At 55.3% G+C, this 25,387-nt stretch overlaps 1 protein-coding gene across 1 annotated transcript in view; it reads right to left on the minus strand.

Annotated features, from left to right (window-relative positions):
• Positions 1-1,123: 1,123 nt before the first annotated feature.
• MYBL2 (MYB proto-oncogene like 2) overlaps positions 1,124-25,387 on the minus strand; it is a 37,793-nt gene continuing 13,529 nt past the window's right edge. The window contains exons 5-14 of the mRNA XM_075528730.1: positions 24,639-24,859; positions 20,562-20,724; positions 19,583-19,849; positions 16,389-16,796; positions 15,162-15,301; positions 9,563-9,662; positions 9,145-9,258; positions 6,573-6,677; positions 2,111-2,257; positions 1,124-1,671 (exon numbers count right to left, since the gene is read on the minus strand). Of these exons, the coding sequence (XP_075384845.1) occupies positions 1,543-1,671; positions 2,111-2,257; positions 6,573-6,677; positions 9,145-9,258; positions 9,563-9,662; positions 15,162-15,301; positions 16,389-16,796; positions 19,583-19,849; positions 20,562-20,724; positions 24,639-24,859 (1,794 nt within the window). The 3' untranslated portion in view covers positions 1,124-1,542. The remainder of the gene's footprint in view (positions 1,672-2,110; positions 2,258-6,572; positions 6,678-9,144; positions 9,259-9,562; positions 9,663-15,161; positions 15,302-16,388; positions 16,797-19,582; positions 19,850-20,561; positions 20,725-24,638; positions 24,860-25,387) is intronic.

Here is a 25,387-nt window from a genome sequence, read left to right on the forward strand (position 1 = left end):
GCTCTCCGGAACAAGGATCACAGAAGGTAATTATTCAGCTTCTCCTTGGCTTCTCTGTCCAGCCACAATCTGATGTAGAGGGCACTCAGCCCTGTCACCCTACTGAAACCATGCCTCTGCCGGCTGGCTGTCCACCTCAAAGGTGGGCCTGGCCCTCCCGGCAGTACCCTTTTGCACACGGTACTCAACACCTTTCCACCTGTTACACTAGCCCTGGAAGCACCTAGTGCTGGCTACAGGGCCCCAAGACTCCAGCTGGGTCCTCAACACAGCCCCAAAGAGTCACGGGACCTTCCAGGGTGGGCTTGCCACTGCCCCTTTAGTGTCTGGAGGCTGGGCTGAACCTCACTCACCCCAACCCCTCCCCATTCCTCCTTTACCCTGGACCCCAATGGCGGCCCAACTCTTCCCAAGGCCATAGCGCCAGGTGTTAATGCACCCACCTGGTCTAGGAATCAAGTGCCAAGGGCACTGGGTGGTTTATTTCTTAGCGGTTTTACCTTTAATATGAGAACCGGTCCGCCTGGCGCACGAGGATGGCATTTGCTTGCCAGGTGTTTAACTGAACCTGAACCATCCCCTAGGAAAGTGAGTCCGATGGTGTCATGACAGCGAGTTTGCAGCCAGGGCCGTGGCTGTTCTTTATACATCCCTCCATAGGGCAGCAGCTCCATCTTCCCAAAGGAGAGCGAGGGCAAGCGAGGGCAAAGTCCCACCATACCAGGGGAGCCAGTCTCCCTGGGATCCTGGGGGCCACCTGCTGTCACACAAAGGTTGTCTCACCTCCAGGTGCCAAGCAGACTGGTAGGTGGTCCTGGTCCTGAGGCACATGGCACAGGGTTTGATGTGGAACCCACGCCCCATCCTCACAGAAGGGCAGTGGTCTTCCATTAGGCTAACTTGATATAACAGGTGGGCTCCCGGTCTGCCTCCTGGGCTTTACCGCAAGCTCAGAGTGCAGAGATGAGAGGGGCTAGTCCCCACTCCCGGGGCCCTCTAAGGGAGAAGCCTCCAGAACCTGCCCCTGGGCTCCATGGGCAAAGCTGCCCTGAAGGGGAGTCACCAGGCCCCCACACCTGAGGGCCCTGAGGGCAGTCACCCAGGAGAGAGGTGGCACCCAGAGTGGCACAGGGCAGGGAAGTTTTATTCTTGTAAAAAAAGGTTCCAACAAGGGCCGAGGGAAGGCACACCCCGGCCAGGCCCACCTCAGGGACTGGAGCAGAGGCCAAGCCTGACCAGGGCCTGGAGAAACTCATGGGGCGCCCTGAGGTCCTGGAGGGGGCGGGGGTGTGTGTGTGTGCGGGGTGTGGGTGGGAAGGCCCAGGAAGTGGGTTCTATTTCCTTAGCACCAGGAGATGCCCACAGCCACACACACACGGTGGTCCAGTTTCACTCCACCCGAGCCGTTTGCTGGCAGCCGAAGGCTCCTCCTTGCAGGTAGATGAGGTGGTGCCTGGCCTGGCCGGCCCAAGTCACCTGAGTGTGTTCCTGAAGGCACAGCCCCTCTGTAAACACGAGCAAGGCCTGTGACCGTCCAGGCCCTCAGGACAGGATGAGCGTCCGTGACGTGTGGCTGGGCTTGAGGCGGCCCAGGAGCTGCCGGGCTTTCTCCTGCATGAAGAGCTGGTCCCTGGTGCCCCCGCAGGCCACCACCTTCCAGGCCCTGGTCATCTGCGGGGAGGCAAGACAATGACCGCCCAGGCAGGGGGACTGGGCCCCAGCAACCCCAGGGACGCCCCACTCCTCCCTGGGAAGAGGGATATGGGAGGGTATCCCCGTGCTGCTTCCCAACCATGATGGCAGGAGGCGGGGCCAGGAGCCATGGCCCGGCTCGCACTGGGGCACTGGGGCAGAGATGCCATGTCTCATTGGCCAGCAGGGCAGGGGTAGCTGACCCTCCCATGTGGCCACAGGCCCGAGGGCAGCACCACACCCACAGACGTGCAGTAAGCGGTACAGCAGCCAGGGCTCAAAGGACTGTTTCCAAGGAAGCCCTGTCACCCTGTCACTAGAGGGGGGTGGCTCTAGATTACCAGGGAGGGCAGAGCAGGGCAGGGAAAGAGGTGGCACAGCAAGACCCCAGGGCAGTGCCTCGGTGGGCAGCACTCACAGGGGCCGGTGTCGGGAAGTGGCTCCTTGGCTTCTGGGCCGTCCCCGCCTTCTCCGGCTTGGCCTGCAGGAAGCCCTGATTCAGCAAGCTGTTGTCCTTTCCAGTGCGCAGGGCGAGGCTGGGCGGGCTATGAGCCACACGGGCCGGCTGAAACCAGAACCAAGCCCGAGGCTCATCATTCTGCCACAGAACACGGACCGCGGCGGTGTTGCTGGGTGCCGCCGAGTCAGGTCCGACTCACAGCGACGACTCGATGTCAAGCCCATTCCACACCATCCTCTCCATTGAGCCCACTGCCGCCGCCGCCACCAGGTCAACCCTACAACTCGCTGCCACTGAGTCCACTGTACAGCGTCCCCCAGGCCATAAATGTTTAGAGGCAGACAGCCGCTTCCTCCTGACCTTTGAACCGCCAACCTTTCTGTTAGCAGCCCAACGCCTACCTGACGGGGCCACCAGGGCTGCTGTGCACCTATAATGGGAGGGAATGGGCCCCCAGGCCCCACGCACCCCAGGCCAGATGCCAGCACGACCACTGCCAGGCTGGCTGCTGAGAGCCCGGGCAGGAAAATTAATTTCTCTAAGACTCAGCTTCCTCTTTCAAGTGGGAAGTTTGTTTGAAACATTGAGAAACTCCTTCTAATGCACAAGTGGCTGAGCTTGGCCTGCAGTAGGTCCTGCAAGCCAGGTGGGGGCGGGCCATCTCTGGTTCCCTCTGGCAAAAGCTGCCGAGCAGCCGCGGGGCTTCTCCTCAGTCCTCAGCCCAGGGCTTCCACTGCCAGCCTGGCCAGGGAGGCACCGGGGCTCTGACAGATCCCAGAGAACCCGGAGAGCAAACCCAGGTCCAGCCAGTTCCAGATCCTGTCTCCTAACCACAGGTCGCCGCATTCCTTCCCCTGAACCACGCCCCTTCCAAGCCGGCCATGGGTGCTCCGTGCATCCATCTGTCCTTGAGACGGCCTCCAACGTCAGGCGGGCCACGCTCCGGGTCCTGTTTCTCAAGGACTGGCTGTCAGTTCCCTCAGCTTCAACATGAACATGCCTCTGGACAAGTGATGGTCTGCTCCCCATCGACTCCTGCTCTGGGTCTGATGGAAAGCGCGCTTCTGCATCGTCTTTTGCAGCCGCAGCCGGCGTGGTGGTTCCCGTGCAGTCCACCCAGGAGGCCCCCGGCGAGTGGCGGGAGGGCAGCAAGATCAGTCTTGGAAAGACCCGGAAAGCCCGAAGGCGACGTCAGAAGAGCTCTTGATCGTAGGGCAGGAAGAGCCAGTGGAAGGGGTGATGAATCCATGAGCCAGACGGGAGCCTTCAGAGGGTGGCCGGAGGGGACAAAGGATCCTCTGGAAATGTGCAGAGCCACAGGGAAGACCATGCCAAGCACTTCCCCCCGGTGGAAGGAGCTGAAGGAAGAAGCTCCAGCCCTGAGTGCAACAGAGACGGGCGGACAGAGGGGGCGGTGCGCGCGTGCGAGGGAGGAGGAAGCACCAGGCAAAATGGAAGGAACAGAGTCGCTGCCCCAAAGATAATTTGGTTGACCTTCAACTAATCTTGGGAGTAGCCCAGGATCGAGGGCTAACAGGCCTGAAGGAAGGCGGCGTTGGCAAAATACAAGGCTCCAGGAATGGAGAAAATATGAATTGAGGTGATTCAGGGGAAAAAAAGAAGATAAAGCACTAGAGGGACGCACACCTCTGCCAAGAAATTGGAGTGATCGCTGTCTAGCCAAGTAACTAGAAGAGATCTGTCTTTTCCCCCATTCCCCAGAAGGTGGCCCAGTAGACTGCGGAAGTTATCAATTATCATTAATATTCCTTATACGTCTAATTTTGTTGAAGATCATTCAAACGCAATTGGAGCATAACAGACAGGGAGCTGGCAAGTTTTAACCCTCCCCAACACCCCCCCAGGTCATGCCACACCACCCCCCCAGGTCATTGCCATCGAGTCCACGCTGACTCACAGCCACCCTCTGTGGGTTTCCAAGACTGAAACTGTTTACAGGAGTAGAAAGCCCACTTCCTCGGAGCTGCTGGTGGTTTTGAACTGCCACCCAGGCAGGATCAAGCCCAGCTTGTAACCACTACACCACAGGGCTCCACGGAGCTGCCAAAAATGCACGCTGGATCCGAAAGAGGAAGCGGCAGGAGGGATATCACTGCTGATGCCAGGTGGGCCCGGGCTCAAAGCCGGGATGCCAGAAGGATGATCACCTGTTTTATGACGTAAAACACTCAACCGCGTGGATCATGGCTATGGCTGACGAGGTGGAGAATGGAAACTCCAGAGCACTTCGTGTGCTTATGGAGAACCAGTCATAACACAAGAGGCAATCATTCGGGAGAACAAGGGGGGAGGGCATAGTTAGAATCAGGAAGGGTGTGCTTCTGGGTGGCCTACTGACTCCGTCAGTATCCCGAGCAAATACTCCGAGAAGCGGGCCTACAGGTAGAACATGGCATCGGGACGGAAAGCCAGGAGGGCCTTGAAGCACTTATTGAAAAAGACCAAAGACTGTAACCTTCTGTGTACATCACACCTGACCTTAAAGAGAAAAATCCTCACCACTGGGTCAACGGACCACCCATCATAGTAAACGGAGAAAACAGTGATGTTGTCGCGAATTTCCTTTTTGCTTGGCTCCACAATCAACACCCGTGGGAGCAGCAGGCAAACACCCGGCAGGAGAGCCCATCAGGCCCATGGGCTGCAAAAGACCTCTTTAGAAATGCTAGTCAAAGATGTCACCTGGAGGGCCGGAGGTGTGCCTGACCCCAGTCAGTCTTTCAAGCAGGTAAAAGCGGGACAAGGAATAAGGAAGACTAAAGGCAGGCGGATGCATTCAAATTACGGTGTTGGCCAAGAATCAGGAACACTGCTGGGATGGACTGTCAGAATGAGCAAACCTGTCTTGGGAGAGGGAGTCAGAACGCTCCTTAGACGCAAAGATGGCAAGGTTGTGTCTCACGTACTCTGGCCACGCTACCAGGAGAGACCGGTCCCTGGAGGACATTACGCTTGGTAGGGAATCAGCAAAGAGAAAGGCCCTTGATGAGATGGTCTGGCACAGCGGTGGCCACAAGGGGCTCCAACACAGCAACAATGATGTGGCAGTGACACAATCTCCTGTCAGCTTGTGAAGGGGTGGAGTCTAGCCTGTCAATTAGGTCATAGCCAGCATGCCTCTGTGTGGGCATGGCCTTCTCCTGCGGATTCTGGGAACTCCTGTCTTCCTCCCTCCCTGGAGGTGGGACACACGCTCTCTCTGCTTGGTCTTCCTACTGACACATGGAGCTACACTGATGGAGCCAGAGCCCTGGAGCAGGAGGAACCATGTGGAGACCAAGCCAGGGCTGAGATGCTTCCACTGCCACTGGATCCACAAGACTTTCCATTCACTGGCCTGGGATCTTTATGCATTTGGCGTCATTGCATGTGCTGTGTGAGTCTGAGGAGGAATTTAAAGACTGGTATAGGACATATGGACTAATATTTGACTTATGGACTTGATCTGGACTGGGCTGGGATGTTTTTCTCAATATACAATTACTCTTTATGTAAAGTTCTTTCCTATACACACATCACTGTCTACAAATTTGTTTCTCTAGTCCACCCAGACTAACACAGATGGCGAGGACGACACAGGACTGCACCGTGTCTTGTTCTGAGTCAGCTCGCTGGCACCTCCCAACAAGAATGACCATCTCTGCATGGGTGCTGACTGCCTGCATGTCCTCTGTGGCGAAAGTCCTGTTCATGCCCTTTGCCTGTGAACAAGCAGTGCTGCTGGCTACAGGTCTGGCTGTCAGACAAGAGGTGCCCGGCCTTGTGTAGACCAGAGTGAGCTTTCTCTATAAGGACTGGAAAGGATAATGCTTGCCAAGTTGGTTAGGCACCATCTTTTAAGCTTTTGCTTTGTGGCCTGGTCATACCTCGTGGGCACCAGGCTCAGCCCTTTTCCAGGTGCAAGTGATCAACAGCATTGATCTGGTGACCCCACTCCAGGAATAACCACCTACCTGAGGCCAGTCAGCCTGGCAGCATCCAACACAGCAAGCACCCATCCTAAGGCTGTCACTGCCACCCATCTGGCTGGGCCTTGAAGCAAGTGAACCACCCTGGGGCCACCCCATCAGCAGGAGGCAAGGGAAGCATGGTAGAGGCCCAGTACCACAAATGTCAAGTGTGTTTAACAACATGAGTTGTCAAAGCCTCCTCTGGTGGAAGCAGGGGTGCATTCCCAGACCTGCCTTCCCCTAGCATCTCTCCCTGGGAGGCCAGGACTCCAGAAGCCCTGTTCCAGACCACCTGGTCATGCCACTTCGAAGGTCCTTCCAGACGGAAACATTCCCAAGCCAGCAGACTCCCCTGCTCCCCCGAGCACAGCCCTCTGCAGCTCTGGGCAGAGGGGCAAGGGAGGGGGCATTGGACACAGGTGACAGACGGCTGCTCCAGACCCTCTTACCAAGGCCATGCCCTTGGGCAGTGTGGACATCATCAACTTCAGGTCCTCATCCACGATGTCGAGAGCCAGAGATTTCCGGACTTTCTTGATGGGGCTCCGCCGCAGCTGGGTGGGAAGGAAGGAGGTGGTTAGGTCTGCTGTCTGGGGTCCCAGGGTCGCCCATGCTCCCGGCACCCTGGTCGTGCTACCGGCCCTGCTGCAGCGCTGCCTTCACACCAGCAGACTCCGGCCCTGGGCCTGCTGGGTAATGTGGCAGCGAGGTCACCGACGTGACCTTCCAGCCACAAGACCCAGTGCTCACCCTGAAGGGGCCAAACTGGGCGCCGAGCTGCCCCGCCCCACGCCTGCTCTGGACACTTGCGGCAACAAGGGGAGCAGGCAGGGTACAGAGTCGAGCCTGCTCCACCAGCTTCCCACGAGTGATTCTCAGAAGGAGACCACCAGGCCGTTCTCTGGGGCGGCCGAGAACCTCCCACCTTTAATTAGCACCCAAGCGCGCACCTGTGCACCAACTAGAGAGCCCAACCACGGCCAACAGCCCTCCCCACAGGGACCCAGCAAAGGAGCTCAGTCGCCGTCATCCTGGAAGAGTGTCTCGTAGAGACCCCGCAGGACAGGGTAGAAGTGCCCCAGTGCGCTTCCAAAATGTTAACTCTTCACGGGAGCGAAAGTTCCGTCTTTCTTCTCAGCGGCTGCAGGTTTCGAACTGCTGGGTGTGGTTAGCCACCCAACATAGAACCACTTCTCCCAACAACCACCTAAGCCCCACCTAACTCTCACCCCGCGACTACACAACAGGACAAGCACCAGGGAGAGTGGTGTGGCGGGCACAGAAATATCCCCGGGCCCAGCAGCCCTCTGCTCGGTACCTGCCCCAGAGATGCAGACGTGCGCACACCATGTTCATCGCACCTCTGTTCACGAGAGCAACAGTGGGAAGCCCCCTACAGGCCCACCAGGGGCAGGACGGACAAAGACACAGGGACAGCTCAAGAAAGCCGATGGAGCAGAGCCGCCTCCTGACATGGACAGACCTGGAGGACATTACACTGAGGGAAGTCAGTCAGACACACAAGAAAAAATTAAAGGGCGGGGGGTGGTTCCATCTCAAACAACAAACCAATGTTACGGTTACCAGGGGTTGTGAGGAAGGGAGGCAAGGATGAAAAAGGAAGACAGGTGTTGACTTGAAAGATAAGATAATATTTTACAAGAGAAGGGCGTGGGGAGAAGGAAGAGGGCAGGGGCGGGACAAGACATGAAGTTTGATAAGCTGAATTGTTGAATGCAAAAGTAATCTGATTCGTAAAACCCCACTTAATTCACAGTAAAGATTTTTTGTTAATTGCCACAGAATGAGCAATTATGTGGTTTTAAAATAAAATAGCTATAAAATAGCTTAAAAATGTTTTTTGTAATGGCTTCATAATAAAAGAGACAACCCACCCACAGTCAAGTCGCATACCTAAGAAACATACCTGCTTCTCGACTAATGAATGTCCTGATCCCATCCCTGAGCACTTTATAAGCAAGAGGTCAGGGGCCAGTTTCATTCCCAGCCCAGGAATGTTCCCTACACGGGTGAGGTCACAGCTCAGAACCACTGTCTGATGCGGAGGAGAGCCTCCGTGTGAATATTCCCACAGCCTTCCCAGGAGAGGCTCAGCCCTAGCCGTGCCCCCAGCCAGACTGCTCACCACCCAGCCCAGGGTGGCCAGAGCTGAGAGACAGTGAGGACACTAGGTATACCGCAATCACCCCATCACCACCCCACCCCATCTCTCTCTGTCCCCTAGAAGAGCAGCCTGGGAAGGAGGTGTCAAGTAAGAGGAGATGGGGGCAGGGAGGGGAGATCCCATCACAAGGTGGGATATATAGCCCACCCCCCAGGGAGACGAATGACAGAAATGTGGGTGAAGGGAGACAACAGACAGTGTAAGACACAAAATAACAATAATATATCATTGATCAAGGATCCACAAGGGTGGGATGGGGAAAAAAAGAGGAGCTGATATCAAAGGCTCAAGTAAAAAGAAAATGTTTTGGAAATGTTGGTGGCAACAAATGTACAAGTGTGCTTAATCCAATTGAATGATTTGATCGTTTCTAAGAGACCCCAAATAAAACAATTAATAAAAATTTTTTTAAAAAAAGAGGAGCTTGCAGGCACTCAGCTAACATGATAGTCTGGGGGTTGGCGTCTGGGCTGGCCCTGGAACGGTCACTTCCCCAGTCCCCCACCAGTGGTCCTGAGGACTGGCCAACTCTGGGGTCTGCGTGCCCCACCCTCTCTCTGCAGAGCCGCCAAACTGCCCCCACCTCCCTGTGTCTCCCTCCCTTCTACCGTTGCCGCCTGCCAGCCTGCCTGTCTGCCGCTGACCGGCTCTGTGCCCGGCGGCATCCACCTTGCACGGTCTGCTGAACGACTTGTTTGGCACAGGCGCACCGGAGGTCCCGAGGAGGACCTTCCTTTGGTCTGCTTTCGTGTGTAAGCACTCTGGGGTGCCACTTCTGCCACCGGGCCCCGACTCACCCCTGGAGCACCCATGTCCAGGGCCCCCCAGCCACTCACCATTGGCTTCCTCTTCTGCTTCTCGGGCCGCCCGTCGTCCTCGCTGATGAGCTCGATGCCGGCCTCCGAGCGCAGCACCTCCTTCAAGTCCTCCTCCAGGTGCGGGGTCTGGGGCTGTGAACAGGGGTCACCCATGTGAGCCGCTGCACAGGGTGCAGACGCGACCAGAGCCCGGGAAGCTGGCCCCTCCCTACCTTGAAACTAAATGGCCACCAAGCCCCTCCCTAACCCGGCACAGCCTGCTCCTTAGCTGCAGTCTCCCTGTGCACCCCGCAGTCAGGCGCGCGCCCCCGTCTGTAAAATGCGAGCAGCAGCCCGTCTGGGGGGTTAAACAGAAGGAGCAGCTCCCACAGGAAAGAGCGCATGTGGCTGAGCCCAAGGAGCCTGCAGCAGAGCCCCGCCCGGCCAGTGCGCTTACCAGGGGCTTCAGCGGTCCGTATTTCTCCAGGGCGTTCTTGAACGGGGTGGGCGTGTGCGGGGTGCTGTCCCTGGCGCATTTCTGATCTGGGGTCACAAACCTGCCGCGGGCCAGAAAAGGTGGCTCAGAGCGAGGGAGAGGGGAGCGGGGACAGACACCAGCCATTCTGCTTTGGGCTGCCCCCTCACCCCAACTGCCAGGGCCACTGGCCTCCGTACAGGGCAGGTACAGCCCACCCTGCGCCCCATGCAGGTCTCTGCAGGTCACAGAGGAAGAACCATCCTCCAAGAACCACCAAGAGTCTCGCCTTCAAAGAGCCGGGGTAGAAAGAGGGTGAGTTCACCCGCCACTGGGCAGTCCATTAAATGGGGCAGTCCGAGGGCCCGGTCCAGCCCCAGGAAGAGTGGGTCAGAGTGGGTGCCGGGGCTGAAAAGGTGGGTAGGCCTCGGGGGACAAGATGTGGGGCCAGCACGTGCTTAGCTGACTCTCCTCCCAGGATCCAGGAGCGGGGCTCTGGCAGAGAAAAACCCAGGGCACGTGTGCTCTGCAGGTTAAGAATCAAGTGTCAGACTGAGACCCACTGAGGCCGGCCAGCCCACCAATGAGGGGACAGGAAGATGGGCCAGGAGGACCGCAGCACCGTGCGCTGGCTCTGGGGACCCAACGGTGAGGAAGCCGTGCCCTTCTGTTTACAGGGAACTGGCCACACCGAAGGGGGTCAGCTGGTGAACATTCGTTGGCGTATATCTGAAAATGTTGAGCCGGCCAAAGGGGTTACACATTTGTTAACATTTATAAAAGCGGTGGGGGGGGGCAGATTCTACAAAACAGGGCCCTCCCACCAGAGCCACGGGGCCTCTGTGGAACAGAGGTATGGGTGGACTCCCTAGGCATGAGACAGGGAAAGAACAGCCACGTCACTTTAGGACCTGATGGGCGGAGGCAACCCACCAGATCCGGTCACTCAGGTCCCTGCCCAGACCCCACTTCCTCTAGAGGACTGGACATTCCTCAGGGAGATCAACTACAGAAGATGGCATTCTTCTCTTCCTGCCTCAGGCAGAGAGTGACCTGGGATTAGCAGTCTCTTCCCAAAGCCTCCTCTCCGTCCCCGGCCCGCCCCCTGCCAGTAGTGCTAGAGACAGAGCCACTCCTGGTTCCCCCTCAAAGGAGGAACAGGAGCTGCAGGCACCTCTCTCCACATGAACAGAGCAAGGCAGACCCATGGCAGGAGACACGGGGGCTGGCTGACAAGGGGGCCAGGGGACAAAAGACCTCATGGGCAGGGGACATGCCCTCCTGGAAAGCAGACTGGGGGCTGGGAAGCCAAGGCCATACATGGGAACACCGCCCACAGTGCTGGGCGAGTGTCAGGGAGACGGCTGCAGAGGACTGTGGGGACGAGGGAGAGTGGGGAGACAAGGCTAGCTTAACATGGAAGGAATTCCAAAGGCAGGAAGAGGTTACTCAAAGACACAGGAGCTTCCATGTTCCCCCAGCCCTTTATCTGAAGTGAACACCAGGAACCAAAGCTGCTGATAGAGGCCCCACGCCCTGGGGCAGCAAGAGAGATCTCAGGGACAGAGACTCTCTGGATGAGAGCTGGGCCTGCACCAAGGCCCCACCACACAGACGCCCAGATTCTCCAGGGAGCTCCCCCAGCCCGTCACTGAACAACCCCACCCAGGCCAGCCTCCCTCACCTGAAAACAACTTGTAAGAGTATTCCATCTCACCAAGAAAGTCGTCCGACTTTACGATGTGACGGCTTGCCCTATCTCAGGTACCTCGAAACCCCCGGGTTCCTGGCAGCTGCAGCCCTACCCAGCTGACGGAGACGGGCTCCAGGGACCACGCAACCTGCAGTCTTCTCTGCACCCGAATGCCGCCAAACACAGACACCGGGTTTTGAGTTTTCAAACAGGAAAGATGTGTTTCTACGTTGGAACCATTGTGGCTTTGCCTGCCTGCCACCCTCCCTTCTCAGCAGCCGCCCTGCCTGACCCCCAGTCGGAGGGAGACCCCTCGCTGCTGCCCTCCACCCGCACCCTGCCACCGCAATGTCTATCACCCTCTGAAATGCCACATGCCCACCAGCTGTTGGTTTTTAATCTGCTTAATGAACTGTCCGGCCTAATTAATCAGAATGCCAATGAGAAAAAAAAATGAGGGGCCAGGTGGTGGGTGGGGGGAGAATAAAAATCAAAGGTCAGTAAAACCAGTACATTTTAGAATTAAGCCTAAAACACCCGTGTGTTGAGAAGCCGACTCCATCACAGGGAGCCTGTAGAGCTGAGCAGAATGCCCCCAGGATCTCCAAGACTATCAGCAGAACCAACCAGACCGGACTCTCATCCTTCTCCCAAGAAGCTGCTGGTGGGTTTGAACTGCCAGCCTTCTTGTCCACAGCCCAACATTTAAACCACTGTGCCACCAGGGCACCTTTCCACACTTCCTGTATCTTTGTATTCATCCGCGCTGCCCATGCCTCCACTTTTTGCGACTTTGATATTGCTGAATAGTAAGTACCCCACTGTACGGTCATGCCACGGTATACTTGGAACATTCACTAGTTGGGGGTCATTTGGCTGTTTCCAGTTTTAGGCAGTTATGAGTCAAAATGCTACAGACATCCCTTTTAAAAGAAATAATAAAGAGAGGTGATGCAGAGATTCTAGGGAGACCAAGGCAGCTAACGGTTCACAAGCAGAAAATGCGAACGAGAGGGGAACACCCTGGGATAGGCAGAGGAAAGTGACCCCCAAGAGGCAGAGGGGGCTGGAAGGGTCGCACTCAAGCCCTGAGGGCCCTGGAACTCCACACTGCTCTGGTCCCACCTAATAAATCTCAAGAGCAAGACCCCTGTGGTCGTTGGGTTTACTGTGTAAACTAGGCATCTGTAGGAACGTGCAGGCAGTTTACTCAGGCCCAAGTTGATGGGCGGCTACCAAGAAAAATGCTTTCCAAGGGCAGCCTCCCCTCTCTTCATCTCCCTGATGATCAGACCAGCGTGCTGCTGCTTGAGTTCATCCTTTGCCCAATGGCGTTGCGCTACCTGTGGGCTAAGCCAACCTGCGGATCAAGTCTCAGTATGTGCAACACTAGAGCTTGAGGTGCCCCACCCTGTCATCAGTTTGTCTTGCCTGCGGGGAACATTCCGATGTCTGCTTCCTTGATCTTGGACCTGCAGTGCTGGTGAGATGAAGAACCTTTAGTACATTCCACAAAATTGGGTTGAACCGAGCCTTTTGTACTGCTGTGTGGACTAATTAACTGTGACATTCCTTCTTACTATATAAACCTACCTATCTATCTATCTCTCTAAACTCACGTGTCCTGGTTTGTTTCTCTAGAGAAGCCTAACACAACTCCAAAGGGTTAAACTATTGCTAAATAACTGTCTACAACCTAGAGCAGTGCTCCAGACAATCTCTAGGAATATAAAAGCAGATAGGACCACACATGGAAACAATTTGTCCAATGGACTGATAGACCATGCGCACATTAATCTCCACGTCATCCCTGAGATCAGAAGGACTAGATGGTGCCCAGCAACCACTACCAACTGCTCAGAAATGGATCGATCACATTAGGTGGTCTGGGGTAGCGTGGGAGGAAATTGTGGAACAAAGGTTGAAATCATAGGCGACTGGGTGGACTGGTCAGCTAGACTCGAGAAGCCCAGAGACTATGGCCTTGAGCATCCCTTCAGGTCTGGAGCTGAACGCACCACCATCTTTCAATGTTCAGCGCAATAATACAACAGTCGTTAAGGTGCATAGTAACACTAGGAGAGTGCACTTCTTAGAAGCAACCATCTGAGCTCCAAAGGGCAGCACTGACCCGGGACAAAGCTCAGAAGGGGAAGGAAAGACGTAGGGATGGAGACAGGAAACCCTGGGAGAGAGATAAATGACAGTCCATTGAAAGAAACAGATGTGTGTGGATTGTTGGATGTACAACTGATGATCTCTCTGTGAGCATCCAATTCACAAAAATGTGTGTGTACACAGAGGCACACATCCACTTCAACACACACACACACACACACAGTAGTGCCGGCAAGGTACAATGCATGTCTGACATCCAAACAAATACTGCTAGGGAGAGAACAAGAAGCAATAAAACTCGCCAAGAAAGACCCAAAATGAGAAGAAACAGCCACCAACCAAAACGGAGCCCAGCTGACCGAGGTTGACATCAGCAGCCCTGGCAGAGCAGTAACGGTATAACCCACATGCTCCCCAAGTTCAGCAGACCTGGAAGGGATTTCAAATCCAAGTCATAAACTGGGCTGCTGGGCTGATGCCAATGCCTCCCCCTTCCCCCCCAAAAAAGGCTTGTACACTTGAAGCTACCATAATAGAACCAACAGAATGAAAACAGAATGAAAAAAATATAAAATCAGGAGCTGCCAGACAACGCCCAGAGCCCTGATACATACGGCTGGGTAGAGGCAAGGGATGTGTGTGTTGGGAGGAGAGGGGGGGCTTGTCATCCAAAGATGTAATGCTGGAAATTTCCCAAAATTCACACAAAAACTACAAACCCACAGATGAAAAAAGCTCACTAAGAGTAGGCCCTGTCACATCAAAATCGCTTTGTGAGAACTGCTGACAAAAGACAGGCAAAGAGCTGGCCGTCAGGAGAGCGGTTATCTGTCAGACTGAGGTCTAAAATTCGATGCACAGCACAAACGCCTTTGAAAAATCATGACTTTTCAGAAATAGGAAAGCGGAAAGAACTTATCGTGACCAGGCCCATGCTACCTCCCCCCAAAAAAGATGAACTTCAGGGAGAAAAACAGCAGTAGATGGGAGTGTGGCTCTGCACAGAGATGGGCGAGGAGCAGGGCGGGGTGGAGTGCTGAAGATCACAGGGCGTGGAGCAGCGGCAGGTGAGGGGCGGGAAGAGGAAGAGGGTGGGCCGCGCCCTGGGAGCTTTCAGTACAGAAGTCTGCCTCGGGTGGAGAATCTTTTCTCATGACACATATCAATGTCATGCTTTGGAGGTCACTGTTCAGAGACTGGTTTCTCACCAAGCGGTTCCAATCCCTTTCAGGAATCATGGATTATTATGAGGGCTAGAATCTGGGAATCGAGTCAGACTGGTCAAAACCGCCTGAGGTAGCTGTGAACTAATAAATAGCAACTTCTCCCTTGGCAATGGTGACCGCCCAAGCAACCGGGGCTTTTGAGGCAGTGAGAGCCCACAGGAGGTGGTGGGAACTCAGGAGTAAGCACTGCCTGTCCTACAGGCCTGCTGGAAAGCAACTGGGCCTGCTCTGGAACCGGAAATGCCATGCCCGGGCGAGCTGGGCAGACTGGGGCAGCGGCCAGGCCTCCAGACATTGCAACTTCCAACTTGTCAGATGGAGAGAGATTTGGTGGGGTAACTTGGTCGGTCCCTTTGTGGCAGAGATTTTTTTTAAAATCACAGACTTCTAAAACTAGAAGAAAACAAAGGTAAAATTGTATAGACCAAAGAAAGCCTGAACAGGTGGAGTAGCCTGTAGGGAGGACGTTGGCCTCGGCCTCGGGTCTTTTCCAAGGGTGCCCTCCCTACCCATGCACCGCTGGGCAGGGGGCGTCGGCACTCACGCAGCGTGCTTCTGGTGCAGGGGCGTCTTGTCCCGGTGTAGGGGTGTGGTGACCACCACCTTCTGACTGCACACCGGGGTGGACGTCAGTGAGGGGCTCTCCAGCTCCAGCGTGTCCTGTTTGGTCCAGAAGTTCAGAAACTGCCCGAAAAGGGACACAAGACCAACAATCAGTAAATGTTTACCCCGTGAAAAGGGGACAGTAGGCCGAATCACTTTGGGAGTCTGTGGTCTCGCGCAGAGACGGGCGCTCTGGGCCACAGCTCTGGTCTGTTCCCAGGAGTCGGTCACCACGGACGACCAGCGGCCCCTCCCCATGGGAGGTGGCGAGGCCCCTGTACTTAGCCAGGCACCGCAGCCAGCGGTGCCTGGTGAGGGCTGCCCTTTTTGGAGAGTACACAGGTGGTGGACGGGGAAGCGGATGGCTTTTCCAGCTGGGGTCAGTTATTTCCACTGGCCGCTCAGGACTTTCCTCCCTGGGAGGGAGGGAGAGGGCAATGCTTCAGGGCTTGGGCTCAGGCATCGAGAGGAGGTTTGGGGACTGGGTACAAGAATCGAACCCTCTCTGAGCCTCAGTGTCCCTATCTGTAAGGGGGAGAGAAACGGAGCCTACACCTCAGAGCGGATGAGCGGGAACAGGTACTGCTTAGTGTCTGGGTGGGCCCAGCTTGTGGCCTCACAGGTCCATGAACAGCTGCTGGTGGCTCCTCTGGGAACTTTGTGCCTTTACACTGACGTCAGCAGCCTGGGAGGGTGGGAGCCGGCGGCCAGCCCGGCTGGAGCTAAGATTAGGGGACGATGACAAGTCCAGGTCTGCCCACAGCCACCTGGAGGGCCTCTGCCCCACCTCCTTGGGTCCCCGTGTCTGCTGGGGAGGGGCCCTCCTAGGCGAGAAGAATCCCTGGGAGTCAGAGCAAGCATGTTGGAAACTAGGGCTCTGGGACCCCTGACCCCGACCTGGGCCCTCAGACTACACGCAGGTCATTCAGAGCCCCACCCAGCAACTGAGAATGTTTGTGACCTAGCCCCTAATGCGGGGGGTTGGAGTGGAACCCTCCGCTTGCCTGGCCCCCATGGGTCACGGCAGTGCACTCCAGGGGGCAGGCACCGTCCCCTTTGGAAAGCAAGGCTGAGTAACTGATCGATCTGCTTGGTCTTCTATGGATAAGGATTTCAGTGCTGGTTTTTGGAAGTCCGTCACCAGGCCTTTCCTGCGGGCAGCACCCACCTGGGAGGGGGAGAAAGGCAGGGTCTTGACAGGCGTGCTCTTGGGGGTGAGGCTGTTGCACGAGTCCAGGAACGACAGGCTGGCGCTGCTCTCAGTGACAGGGGACAGGGCAACACGCCTCTTCTTCTGCCGCTTGAGCACTGAGGGTGGCGTGCAGATGCCCGAGCCCCCGACCTCGGTGCTGGGGGAGATGGGGATCAGCTCGCCCCGGCTGCTCCGGCTCAGATCCGAGATGGTGTGGCCATCCAGGCGGTATTCGGTCACGCTGGACACCGGGGCGCCCCTCGGGCTGGGCCCCGGGGTCTGCTGCTGGAGTTTCGGCTGCTCCGGGCTGATGCTGAGGCTGCCTTCCAAGGATGGCTCCTCGGGAAGGTCAAACTTACTCAGGTCACACCAAGCATCAGGGTCCTGCCCAGAGAGGGGAGTAGGGAGCCGCAGTTAGAGTAAATGAGGCCAAAGCGGTCACTGTAGGAACACCCCCATGGTCAGCATCCGCAGTGGAGACACTGCTGTCTCTCTGCTTACTGGGCACCTCAGACGGGCCACGTGGTGCACATGGCAGCTTGGTCCACTTTTCTAAACCATGTTCGGTGCCGTACCGAAGCTACATAAACACACTCAGAAAAAACAAACCCTCCGCTACCTTCGAGTTAATGCCGACTCACAGCGACCCTATAGGGCAGGGTAGAGCTGTCCCCGTGAGTTTCCGAGAGACTATAACTCTTAATGGGAGTAGAAAGCTACATTTTTCTTCAAGGACCAGCTGGTGGTTTTGAACCGCTGACCTTGCAGTTAGCAGCCCAATGTGTAGCCGCCACACTACCAGTGCTCCTTATACAAGATGCACGGGCGCATACACACAACAAATTGGACCGAAAACTCAGATCACCGTGGAGAAGACTCCTAATGGCATCTTCCTACAGCCCCATGCCTCGCACCCTAGCGTACCCGCTTTCCACGGGGGCAGCATCGCCACCTGGGGATCAGGCATTTACTTACCACCCTGGCGTGTCTCTTTCATTTTCAAACCCAGCCAACTCACCGCCCTCAGTCTGACTCACAGCCCTCAGTCTGACTCACAGCAACCCTCAAGGACAGACAGTACAGCTCCTCCCTGTGGCCGCCTGGCTCCATAGGAGCAGAAAACCTCGACTTTCTGAGTGGCTGATAGCAGCCCGATTAGGGCTCCTTTTCGTGTATCCAACTCAGAATTCACTACCAGGTGGACGCCAGCGCAGAGCGCGCATCGGTGGCCCAGTGGGTAACGAGTTGGGCTGCCGTGGCAGTTACATCGTCTCCTGTCAACTGGATGGAAGGGGTAGCCTCGCCTGTCAATCAGGTCACAGTCTGGTGGATCCCGCCTTGTGGGCGTGGTCTTCTCCTGAGGGCTTTGGGAACTCCCTCCTGTCTTCCTCCCTGGAGGTGGGACACACACTCTCCCTGCTACACACTCCTGTGGACAAGCCATGTGGGCCAGGGCCCTGAAGCTGGAGGAGCCACGTGGAGACCCACGCCAGGGCTGAGATGCTTCCACCACCGCTGGATCCACAAGACTTTCCACCCACCAGCCTGGGATCTTCCTGCATTCGGCATCATTGCATGTGTTGCGTGAGTCTGAAGAGGAATTCATACACTGGATTTGGACATATGGGCTAATGTCGGACTTATGGACTTGATCTGGACAGGGCTGGGATGTTTTCTCAATATATAATTTGCTCTTTGACATAAAGCACACTCTGATACATATGGGTGTCAATGAATTTGTTTCTCTAGTCTGTCTGGACAGACACAGCTGCTAACCACAAGGTCAGAAGTTCAAACCACCAGCTGCCTGGCAGGAGGCAGATGAAGGAGGCGCTGTACTCCTGTAAAGATTTACAGCCTTGGGAATCCACAGGATCAATTCTACTCTGTGCTGTAAGATCGATGGTATTTATACCTGTCCCTGAATGACACGGAAAAGGCTTTGGTGGCACAATGGTTAAGTGCTCTTCTGCGAATTGACAGGCCTGGTCTTTTGCTCCCAGCCAGTGACGGAGGAAGGAGCCCCGTCTGACGCCTGCCCTGGACTTCAGTAAGTCTCCTCGCCTCTCGGAAGCCTGCAGCTAAGAACCCTGTGAAACAGGTCTCTTGCCCTGCAGGGTGGCTAGAGGTCCCCGTCGACTCACAAATGGGAACAGTGTTTTAACCCTTATACTCCTATGTATCGTTTCACAGAACAGTCTAACCCTTACACGTGGGTCAATCATTTCTGTGTCCTGTTCTCTCCGATTTAAAATTCCTATAAAACAGGAGCAGCGCTAATACTGTCACCAGAGAGTTGCATATTGCTAACTAAGCTTCGTTGTTAGAAGAATCCCGACTGTGAAAGAGTCCATCACTGAGTCTTTCGAGGACATTTTTTAATTTCCTTTCTGCTGGACATCACGAATTCTTTCTAATACAAAGATGAAATCTCTAAGAGCAGCTTGGATCAGAAAGCTTTTCCTGGGTGTTCCGTTGTGTCCTCAATGTGGCCGACTCAGGGGGCCCAGGTGTGATATGTCTGAGCCCGGGCTGAAGCTGGCACCAGTTATACCCACCCCACCGCAGCCACCCCTGAAAGCGGGGCCTGCTTCGGCCAGGCCGGCTGCGGCACTCCACATTTGGCATCTGGGAAGGCAGAGGTTTGGTTTCCCCTTTCCCACGGAGGGTCTGAGCTGGCACGGGCACTGGCCTGAGGTCACTGAGCAGTCCCAAATCCTTCCCAAGTCTTCCCGGCTTTACCCAAGAAATCACAACCCAGGCCAGGAGATTCTGGGGCTGGAAGGTTCCGTTTTCCTCCTTGGCAGCTGCCCCCGGGGTGGTTTCTACATGCTGGATGGTGGCGGGGGCTGGGGCTGCTCCCTCCTGGCACTCACACTCCCAGCAGCAAACGCCACTGCAGGGTGGCCCCAGGGGTGATGGAGTCGGACAGGCCAGAATGGACCCTTCCAGGACTGCCTGGAGCCAAGCTGCAGGAAGGAGCCCCGTCTGACTCCTGCCCTGGCACTTATCAGCTACGTTACTCTAAATAAGTCTCCTCACCTCCCTGACAGCATAGTGGGTTATGCAGTGGGCTGCTAACCCCTAGGTCATCAGTTCAAAACCACCAGCCACTCCAAAGGAGAGAAAGAGAAGGCTTTCTACGCCCACGTGAACCGCCGTGCCATTACCGACTCGATTAAGTCCAGGGCTTCGGAGAGGCTGGACGAGCCCACGACCGGGCTGAGCAGATTGGTGGCCTCCACCACCCACTTGAAGGGCAAGCTCATTCCAGGCGGAAAGATCTCCTCCCTGGGCTCCGGCGTCTGCACGCTGTCCAGCTCCTCAGGGACAGAGTCCAGGTCCTGGGATGCGGCCGGCGCCAGGGCTTCCTCCTCACTGCTGTCCTCTTCCTTGACGCCAGGGGGTGCTGGGGGCCAGCTGCTCACAAGACTGCCCTATAGGGAAACCAGGGTAAACAGGCTGGAATTTTCATAGGCGGTATCAGATCTTCCAACCTCTTCATTCTGGTTTGACCCCTTCTTCAGAATTTGCTTTTCCCACCCCAGGTGCTCCGCATCACAATCAACAAGGCCAGCAGGGCCCCCAGGGGGCTTCTGACAAAGCTAGGGCAGCATCCTGTTAACATGCCCATTCAGATTCTGAGCAGTCTGGGTGGAAATGCAAAATTCTCAGCAGGGGGTCAAACCAGAAAGGACCAGTTCAAAGCCCTGTGAGATTAAAAAAACAAGTCAAAGTCTTTCAAAACACCATGCTGACTCCCAGTGGACCTCCAGGACAGGGGAGAATTGCCCCCAGGTGGGTTTCTAAAACTGAAACTTTCTGGGAGCAGAAAGCCTCATCTTTCTCCAAGAGAGTAGCTGGTTGTTTCAAACTGCTGATCTGGTGATTAGCAGCCCAACTCACAACCATTCCACCACCAGTGTTCCTGCCCCTAAACTACTCCGGTACACTTGGGTATCGCTGACAAGCGGATCTCACACAGGTGATTCTGTACAGGTGCCGGGCACACGGACACTCTTGCAGAAACTGATGAACTGCCGTGAGACAGGCGCAGAGTGAGGAGTAGGTACCCCCGTCGCCGCTATCAGGCGACTATCAAACCAATGAGCACACAGACAGGCCGAGCGGCCCTGGGCAGCCTCTCACCTGGCCATCGGTGGGGACGACCCCGGGCTGGCCGTCCTTGTCCTCCAGCTCCAGCAGCAGGTACACAGGGGGCTTGCAGTCTTTGGGATCACTCAGAAAGCCCCCCGTCTCCACCTTCCTTTTGATGGTGGAGTTCCAGTGGTTCTTCACAGCATTGTCAGTCCTGCGGGGACAAACCGGGCACCTCAGAACCCCAGCTTGGCAGCCAGTCTGCCACTAGGCAGGCTACAAGCCTCCCCCAGTGTTAGGTTAGGCACCAACAAGAAAGACCACCATGCATGAGCATCCCCACCAAAGGTAACGCTGAAGAGACAGACCCTTCCCCCTCTAGACCTGGTGCCCTGAACCCAGACGTCTGGTCTGGTCTCCTTACTGAGAAAAAGCACTTGGCTCATGGCAAGCCCCTCTGCTAGTCCGTTCCAACAGCTTCGCATAACAAAGACGCGGGTCAGTGACAAAACAGTAAGAATAGACTGTGTAAGGGAAAGTGGGACCAGCCTTTCAACCCAGTGCTGCAAGGTGTGAATGCAATATTCCAGCGTAGAGTAGGGAACCAGTGGAGACGTCTGGGAGGCTGGCCCCAGCACCATAAATGAAGTGGATTCCTGCCCCTCCCCCGAAAAGAATTTGTTCCAAAGAACGACATTGACTCTGCAGCTCCGGGAGATGAACATATCTGATCGGAGCACACGGGAGCAGATGAAGGGGCAGGAGGAGAGAGTGGAGCACAGGCTGGCCCACCAGGCTGTGAGGATGATGTTCCTGAGTAGAGCAGCCAGTCCACAGAGAGAACAACATGGCTGGCCCCACTATGAGAAATGATGCCAATCAGTGACTAAGGGCGATACAGGGGACAGCACCGGAGACACAGTGTGGGAATTGCACCTGACCTGATCCCACCACACCGAGGCAAAGCACCGGGGGAGTGCAGCAGAACAGCAAGGGAATGGAGTAGCAAGGTCCCCAGGGAATGCTGAAAGTGGACTTTGGGGCCAGGGCATGGTGCCCCAACAGACTGGACTGGAAAACGCTCCTAAGGGCCAGCAAACGATCCCTGAACTAACTACAAGCTTTGCTTTTGTGAAGTGTTTGTTTTGTTCTTTGTCAGTGGTTTGTTTTTGTTGTTTTGTTGTCTGGTTGTATACTGTTGCTTTGTTTCCTCTTTCTTGTTTTCGTGCATGTTAGTGTCTCTACAGGTCTGTCTGAATAGGACAGGCTGGATGAACTATCTGGAGGAAAAACAACGGGACCGACACGGGGAGGGGGGGAGGGGACTTGGGCTGGGGGGTGGGGGGTGGGTGTAAGGAAGTGGTGTTAACAAACACAGGGACAAGGGAACAACATGGGACCCAAAATGATAGAGAGGGGGGAGTGACAGGCCTGGTGGGGAATGATCAAGGGTAAAGTTGCTTAGAGAAGAGGTATACTCTAGCCCAGGTGGTGACGAAGCATGGTAGTAGGGCAGGAGGTAGGTCAAGGGAGATGGAGGAAAGAGCTAGGAGTCAAAGGGCATTCATGGAGGTCTAGACAAAGACATGTATATGCAAATATATATAGGAGGATGGGGAAATAGATCTATGTGTCTATATTTATAAGTTAAGTATTAAGGTGGCGGAAGGACCTTGGGCCTCTACTCAAACACTCCCTCAATGCATGACTACTTTCTTTTATTAAATTGGAACTCTATGATGCTCACTCTCCCGACACAACTGCTGAAGCCAAAGTGGGTGAACAAGTAAATGTGGTGAAGAAAGCTGATGGTGCCCGGCTATCAAGAGATAGTGACTGGGGTCTTAAAGGCTTGAAGATAAACAAGCGGCCATCTAGCTCAGAAGCAACAAAGTCCACATGGAAGAACACACCAGCCTGTGTGATCGAGTGGTCCCAAAGGGATCAGTTATCAGGCATCAAAGAACAAAAAATCATATCATTGGCTGCACACCTCCATGATAGGATCGCTGAAGACAAATGGGTGCATAAGCAAATGTGGTGAAGAAAGCTGATGGTGCCCGGCTATCAAAAGCGATAGTGTCTGGGGTCTTAAAGGCTTGAAGGTGAACAAGCAGCCATCTAGCTCAGAAGCAAAAAAGCCCACATGGAAGAAGCACACCAGCCAGTGCGATCACAAGGTGCCAAAGGGACCAAGTATAAGGCATCATGCAAAAAAAAAAAAAAAGATATATGTGTATATGTATGTATATATGTGTGTGTGTGTATATACATATACATATATATATATATACACATACCATATTAAATGAAGGGGGAAGTGCAGAGTGGAGACCCAAGGCCCAAGTGTTGGCCAATGGAGATCCCCTCATAGAGGGGTTTAGGAGAGGAAATGGGTCAATCAGGGTGTGAGGTAGTACCGATGAAGAACACAGCTTTCCCCCAGATCCTGGATGCTTCCTCCCCCCAACTACCATGATCCGAATTCTACCTTGCAGGGCTGGATAGGGCAGAGGTTGTACACTGGTGCATATGAGGGCTGGAGGCACAGGGAATCCAGGGTGGATGATACCTTCAGAACCAAGGGTGTGAGGGGCGATGCTGAGAGAGTGGAGGGTGAGTGGGTTGGAAAGGGGGAACTGATTACAAGGATCCACATGTGACCTCCTCCCTGGGAGAGGGACGGCAGAGAAGGGGGGGAAGGGAGACTCCGGATAGGGCAAGATATGACAAAATAACAATGTATAAATTACCAAGGGCACATGAGGGAGGGGGGAGCGGGGAGGGAAGGGGAAAAAAAGAGGACCTGATGCAAAGGGCTTAAGTGGAGAGCAAATGCTTTGAGCATGATTGGGGCAGGGAATGTATGGATGTGCTTTATACAATTGATGTATGTATATGTATGGATTGTGATAAGAGTTGTATGAGTCCCTAATAAAATGTAAAAAAAAGAAAAGAGGAGAAAAAAAAGAAAATGATTAGGGCAAAGAATGTACAGATGTGCTTTCTACAATTGATGTATGTATATGTGTGGACTGTGATAAGAGTTGTATGAGCCCCTAATAAAATGTTAAAAAAAAAAGAATAAACTGTGTAGATGAGGTGCAAACCATTTTTAACACCAGGGAAATGAAATGTGACACAGGAAAGGGAATTCCAATGCCCGACGATTCAGTGATCCTCACAAGTGAGTCACACTAACACGGGGATCATGTAACCACACCACGGCCGCTTTCGTTGGGAATGACCACGCTGGTCTAGGGCACAAGGGGCCCTGGTGGCACCGTGCTGACGAGCTGGGCTGCTAAACGTGAGGTCAGCAGTTGGACACCACCGGCCGATCGGGGGCTAGCTCTTTCCCGCGGAGCCCTGGTGGGGTGGTGGTGACACCGAGGGCTAGGAGTGGCATGGTTGGCAGCTGGAAACTAGCAGCTCCAGGAGGCAAAGACTGGGTTTCTACTCCCAGTTACAGACCTCAGAGACCCCCGGAGGGTTGCTAAGAATCAGCATCGACTAGATGACAGGGAGTTTGATTGGTTGGTTGGTTGGTAGTATTGGAAACCCAGAGGGGCAGTTCTACCTTGCCTGATAGGGTCACCAGGCGTCAGCATTGCCCCAGTGGCAGTGAGCTTGTGAGGGAAAGTCTGGTTGATTGGGGCCCCTGGACAAGTGTGGGGGTGGGCTGAGGACATCGAAGGCAGGAGGCTCTTCCACTGAAGCAGACAGCCATTAAGACAGCACGCACTGACAGACAGAGACACCAGAGAACCGCCCGCCAACAAAGATGGAAGTCGCAGTGTCGGTGGAGAGATTAGAGTCTGGAGACCGGGATTGGTGTTCTTCCTGAGAACTCTTTCAACGAGGTATTGTAGGACTGATTTCTATCCTTTTCAGCTCCTTAACGAAAGCCCCCTCCCAGCGCCCCCAGCTAGTTACATCAGCCCAGGGAGAAGCAGGAGTCCAAAGAGGAAGGGGCTGGCGAGGCCTGTCTTTTCACAGGACTGAAATTGGGACCTCTCGGGAAGAACTTCAGCCATCCTACCACCCTAGATGCATGCCTGTGGTGGACTCGAGTTGGGGTTGGGCGGATAGGAGCACCCCACCAGCCCCCACCGGCTGTCCCCTCACCTGCCCGGCAGCATCTTGGCAATCTCGGCCCAGCGGTTGCCCAGCACCTTGTGGGCCTCACAGATGATGCGGTCCTCCTCCTCGGTCCAGCAGGACTTCTTCACCTCGGGGTTCAGGTGGTTGTGCCAGCGTTCACGGCACTGCTTGCCCAGCCGGCCCTTCAGGTGCTTGGCGATCAGTGTCCACTGCTTGGTGCCATACTTCTTGACCAGCTCGATGACCTTAGAGCAACCCCGCAGGGACATCAGTGGGCCTGGGTCCTCCCTCACCTACTCCACCAAGCTCCTTCCCATCCAAGCCAGCGCCTCCTCCAGGCCACAGCTCGCCCCACCCCCTGGGAATGCGGGAAGCCCTGGGTGCTCCAAAGGTGGTGGCTCGGTGGGGAGCTGAAATCACCTGCCCCAGGACCTGCACACATCGCGGCCAGTCACTGCCCTGAAGGAAGGCCGGCCAAGAGGATCAGAATGGGGGACTATCTGCTGGAGCCCTGCCCTCTCTTCAGTGTCCACCCACCCCGAGTCCACACTCACAACACCCAAGGGCCGTGACCTTCGACTACCCTGCCCACCCCCCAGCCACGTCCAGGGCTGCCACAGGCCCCTCTAGCACTGGTACACAAGCAGCCTGAGGAGCCGAGGGGGCTGATTCCAGACCACCAACATGGAGACATACACACACGTGCGCGCGCCCTCCGGAGAATGTCAACAATCTAGGCGGGGAAGGATTTTGCTCAGATATTTTTCATTTCT

The sequence above is a fragment of the Tenrec ecaudatus genome, chromosome 12 (assembly GCF_050624435.1).
Source record: "Tenrec ecaudatus isolate mTenEca1 chromosome 12, mTenEca1.hap1, whole genome shotgun sequence".
Taxonomy (NCBI): Eukaryota; Metazoa; Chordata; class Mammalia; order Afrosoricida; family Tenrecidae; genus Tenrec; species Tenrec ecaudatus.